The sequence below is a fragment of the Canis lupus genome, chromosome 23 (genome assembly GCF_011100685.1).
Source record: "Canis lupus familiaris isolate Mischka breed German Shepherd chromosome 23, alternate assembly UU_Cfam_GSD_1.0, whole genome shotgun sequence".
Lineage (NCBI taxonomy): Eukaryota > Metazoa > Chordata > Mammalia > Carnivora > Canidae > Canis > Canis lupus.
The window spans coordinates 16,589,718-16,594,471 of NC_049244.1; the positions used below are offsets into that span (position 1 = coordinate 16,589,718).

The 4,754-nt window shown below is 42.8% G+C and overlaps 1 protein-coding gene across 1 annotated transcript; it reads left to right on the forward strand.

The window, feature by feature from the left end:
• The first annotated feature begins 3,138 nt into the window (after positions 1 to 3,138).
• On the forward strand, positions 3,139 to 4,034 carry LOC102155200 (ferritin light chain). Its single transcript, XM_038570180.1, has one exon. The coding sequence runs from the start codon at positions 3,343 to 3,345 to the stop codon at positions 3,868 to 3,870; it is 528 nt and encodes a 175-aa protein (XP_038426108.1). The 5' UTR covers positions 3,139 to 3,342; the 3' UTR covers positions 3,871 to 4,034.
• Positions 4,035 to 4,754: the final 720 nt, after the last annotated feature.

Genomic DNA, 4,754 nt, shown 5'->3' on the forward strand with positions numbered 1-4,754 from the left:
CTTTGTATCTTAACATTGATCTCTCTCTCTTCAGGAAGTTTAGATAAAAAGAAAAAAAATCACCAAGATACGGAAAAGTTAAAGACAAGAGGGGCACCTGGGTAGTCTAGGCAGTTAAGTGTTTGACTCTTGGCTTTCACTCAGGTCATGATCTCAGGATAGTGAGATCGAGCCCTGCATCGGGCTCCATGCTCAGTGTAGAGTCTGCTTGAGAGTGTCTCTCCCTCTGCTGCCTATACCTGCTCACGCATGCTCTCTCTCTCAAATAAATAAATAAATAAATAAATAAATAAATAAATAAATAAAATATTTTAAAGTCAAAAATAAAAATGACAACGATGCCAATGAAAGATACAGATCAAAGGCTGAGGAGGGAGAGAAGGAAAGGACATATGCTTTGTTGATGTTATTGTTATAATGATTATTTTAAAAATAGAGTTCTTTCTTAGAAGTATGGAAGAAAGCTATCAAAATTTCAATTCATAGAGACATAGATTAATCTCTATCTTGGTCAGAACTCATTGAAATTTTTAGTCATTACAATATTTGTATTAACTTTAGAACTGCTGGGCTTTATTTTGGACAGTGGGATCTGATGGGATTTTCTTGTTTAGCAAGGAAGGAGCATTCATATCTAGATTTCTCTTTGTTTAGTTATTGGTTCTCAGGGATGTGCAAAAGTGAGAAAAAAGACTGACAAGCTGGTGTTTTTCTTTGAGAATAGTCTTGGTTTCCACACATGTTCATTCTGTGCCACTCATCTCTGGGATTTCTACCACTGAGACTGGCTATCTGTTACTAGCGCAAGCTACAGTCTCCTTTTTCCTGCCTACAGGGATAAGGATAGAACTGATATTTCAATGGTCAGTTGAACCCTCACCTAACTTTGGTTAAAAAGTAACTGGATCCTAGGCTGCATCTTGTGCCACTACCTACCTAACACCAGAATTTTATTTAAAAAATAAAATTTTAAACCATTTAGGAAGGAGAGAAGAGTTACAATGGAAGAGTTGGTAGCATGAGGGCTCCAAGAATGTGATTAACAGGAACACAAACAGTTCTTTTAAGAGCCTCACCCAGATGGAAGTAATGAAAGTCTTCATGGAAGTAGTGAAAGTCTTCATCCATTGAGAACCTGTAATTGTTTGAGAACACTGACCAAGTGCTACAAAGCATGATGGCAGGCTTGCCAACAGTATTAACATGGATAGACCCACCATCACTTTTCCCCAAGGTTTTGTTTGTTTTTCTTTTTTCTTTTTCTCTCTCTTTCTTTCTTTTTCTTCCTTTCTTCTTTCTTTTTTCTTTCTTTCTTTCTTTCTTTCTTTCTTTCTTTCTTTCTTTCTTTCTTTCTTTCTTTCTTTCTTCTTTCTTCTTTTTTTTCTCTTTCTTTCTTTCCAGATAAAGCAGAAGGTAGAGATGGTTCTCTGGACACTAGACTTTATAGATTCTTGTGGCCCCAGTCCTATTCTCTGCAGAGAATCAGGTGAGGGTCTGTAAATCAGAAAGAATTATACCCAAAGCACATAGTTACTTTGGACTAAGGAATATATATGCTAAATGGAGCACTGAAGGAGGTGGGGGAAGAACCCTATAAATTGTTTTGTTCAGATGCAGTATTGAAAAACATCTAGCTATAAAACTGTTTCCTTAGTTTCTGTACTTTGCTAAACTAGTGAGTTATAAAGCTAGTGAGTTATAAAGAATCACAGTCAGAAAAAAAATTGTTTTTCTCTCAGGAATTCACAGGAGTGCTGTTTCTCAGCCTCTGGGGTGAGATCCCGTCTGCATTTTGTAAATCTTTTAGTAAATGGAAAAATGATACTCTTCTCATTCTCTCTGTGGCCTATGAGTGGAATGGGCTGTGCAAAGGAGTCAGATGAAAACTGATCTGACTCAGACCATGTGAGATGTGAGATGGCCAGACCTTCAGAGGCTTTTGAAGGACAGGTCCTCAGAGAGTCAGAGAGGCTACTTAATACATGAATGCAGAATGGTGACACACAAAAAAGCAGTCTAGGAGGACTGTCTGTAGGGCAGTTTTGAAGGGAATGGTCAGCTTCAGGACCAGAAAGATAAGAAATGATATGCCACAGAAGGCTAGAGGATTGTTAATAAGCAAATCTTGTTTATCCTTAGTTGTCATGCCTCGATCTCCAAGAAAGAGGTGGGCTCAGAGAAAGGAACTATATTAGAAATGTCAGTCATGAGGTCTACTCCACTTAAAACCTGTTTATGTGAAAGAGCAGACCAGCATTCCTGCTCGATGAGGACGCAGGAATCATATGCCCTCCCAGCCATGGGACAAGAGACGAGTGCTTGCCCTATGGGCAGCCATGCTCTGCCTCCAATGAGTCAGTATGGTCAAGCTGGCTCCATCAGAGTCTATCTCTCTGGAACTGGAATAAGGCAGTAGTGGAAGAACCCATGCTCTAAAACTCACTTCAAGTTTCCAAATTCCAAGGAGTTCAACTTGATTTATTGGGAAAGGATTCCAGGGTGCTTGGCCACCAAGTGGTTACTGTCACCACTATGGTTTGACTTACCAAAGCCTCCTGCCTTTGTTTCTCCCCTACCTAGGGCCTAGACAGCCTGTTTCTAACTTGTATCACTGTCATCTCTCTACATGTCACTTATTTATTAGTGGTGCACACACAACTGATGATTTAAGAAAATATACTAAGCCCATGAGAATACTTAACCAGGACAGGTACATATAGAAAATGTTACCATCAACTGGGTAATGCCTTCTCTGTCACCTTCAGTTAGAAATTACACATCTTGGGCACAAAGAGTCCATTTCAAGATGTGAATCTAGTTATCAATAAAGATAGAACAATTTTCCTAATTCTGTCAAACAGATTGCTATCATTGACTATGTTCATGCAGTTTCAGCTTGATAAATAATGCAGACTAACAAAAACAAGGATTGGTCTGTACTAGTTGGCTAGAACTGCTGAAACTACCATAGCTGGGCAGCTTCAGCTACAACAGAAATTTATCTTCACATAGCTCTGGAGGCTAGAAGTACAAATTTGAGGTGTCATCAGAGTTTATTTCTTCGGAGACCTCTCTTCTTTGCTTATAGATGGCCATCTTTTAAGATGGTTTCTTTTATATTTAAAACATTTTGTTAGGCGGTGCTTTCGGCGGTCCTGCGGATCTGTCTCTTGCTTCAACAGTGTTTGGACGGAACAGACCCAGGGACGCCCCTTCTACCAGCCAACGGCCACCCTCCAACCTTTTTTCCAGTCGCAACCTTCGGAGCCATCTTCCTGGCCATCTTCTGCCACCGGCAGCGAACACCCAAGTTTGAATTTAATTCCTTGTCCAGGATCAACCATGAGCTCCCAGATTCGTCAGAATTATTCTACCGAGGTGGAGGCCGCCGTCAACCGCCTGGTCAACATGCACCTGCGGGCCTCCTACACCTACCTCTCTCTGGGCTTCTATTTCGACCGTGACGATGTGGCTCTGGAGGGTGTGGGCCACTTCTTCCGCGAGTTGGCTGAGGAGAAGCGCGAGGGCGCCGAGCGTTTCTTGAAGATGCAAAACCAGCGCGGCGGCCGCGCCCTCTTCCAGGACGTGCAGAAACCGTCCCAAGATGAGTGGGGGAAGACCCTGGACGCCATGGAAGCCGCCCTGCTTCTGGAGAAGAGCCTGAACCAGGCCCTTCTGGATCTGCATGCCCTGGGTTCTGCCCGCGCGGATCCCCATCTCTGTGACTTCCTGGAGAACCACTTCCTAGATGAGGAGGTAAAACTCATCAAGAAGATGGGCGACCACCTGACTAACCTCCGCAGGCTGGCCACCCCGCAGGCTGGGCTGGGCGAGTATCTTTTCGAAAGGCTCACTCTCAAGCACGACTAGGAGCCCCTGGAGACCAGCAGCCTTTGAGGGGCTCCTCTGGCAACCCCCCGGTGCCAGGGCTTGTGCCTGAACCTTTTCCCATGCAGCCACTAGGCAGCTTTTTAACCATTCTGGAGCCCTTTCCCAAAACGTGGACCAAATGGAGACAATAAAGCTTTTTGCAGCAAAAAAAAAAAAAAAAAAAAAAAAAAAAAAAAAAAAAAAAAAACATTTTGTTAAATTGTGGTTGGTACACTTCGCCTGAGATCCACACTCCTGAAAAAAATGTTATGCACCATAGGGTATTGTTGATTATAGGCACAATGTTGTACAGCAGATCACTAGAATTTGTTCATCTTGTACAAGTGAAACTATATACCCATTGTACAGTGATTCCCTCATTTTTCTTCCCCTCAGCCCTTGCCAACCTCCATTCTACTTTTTTACCAATTTGTCTATTTTATTTCTTTAAAGATTTTATTTATTTATTAGAGAAAGAGCACACAAGCTGGGGGAGGGGCAGAGGGAGAAGGAGAAGCAGACCCCCACTGAGCATGGAGCCCGATGTGGGGCTTAACCCCAGGACCCTGACTCAGCTCATGACCTGAGCCGAAGGTAGATGCTTAACCAACTAAACTACCCAGGTGCTCCGTGAATTTGACTATTTTAGATACTTCATATAAGAGGAATCATACAGTATTAGTTCTTCTGTGACTGGCTTATTTTATTTAGCAAAATGTCCTCTAGATTTGTCATATTGTTGTATATGGTAAGATTTCCTTCTCTTGGGCAGCCCCGGTGGACCAGTGGTTTAGCACTGCCTACAGCCCAGGGTGTGATCCTGGAGCCCTGGAATCGAGTCCCACGTCGGGCTCCCTGCATGTAGCCTGCTCCTCTCTCTGCCT

What these genes read in the sequence shown, in the direction of transcription:
- LOC102155200 (XM_038570180.1), top strand. Translation starts at nt 3,343, where the DNA reads ATGAGCTCCCAGATTCGTCAGAATTATTCTACCGAGGTGGAGGCCGCC.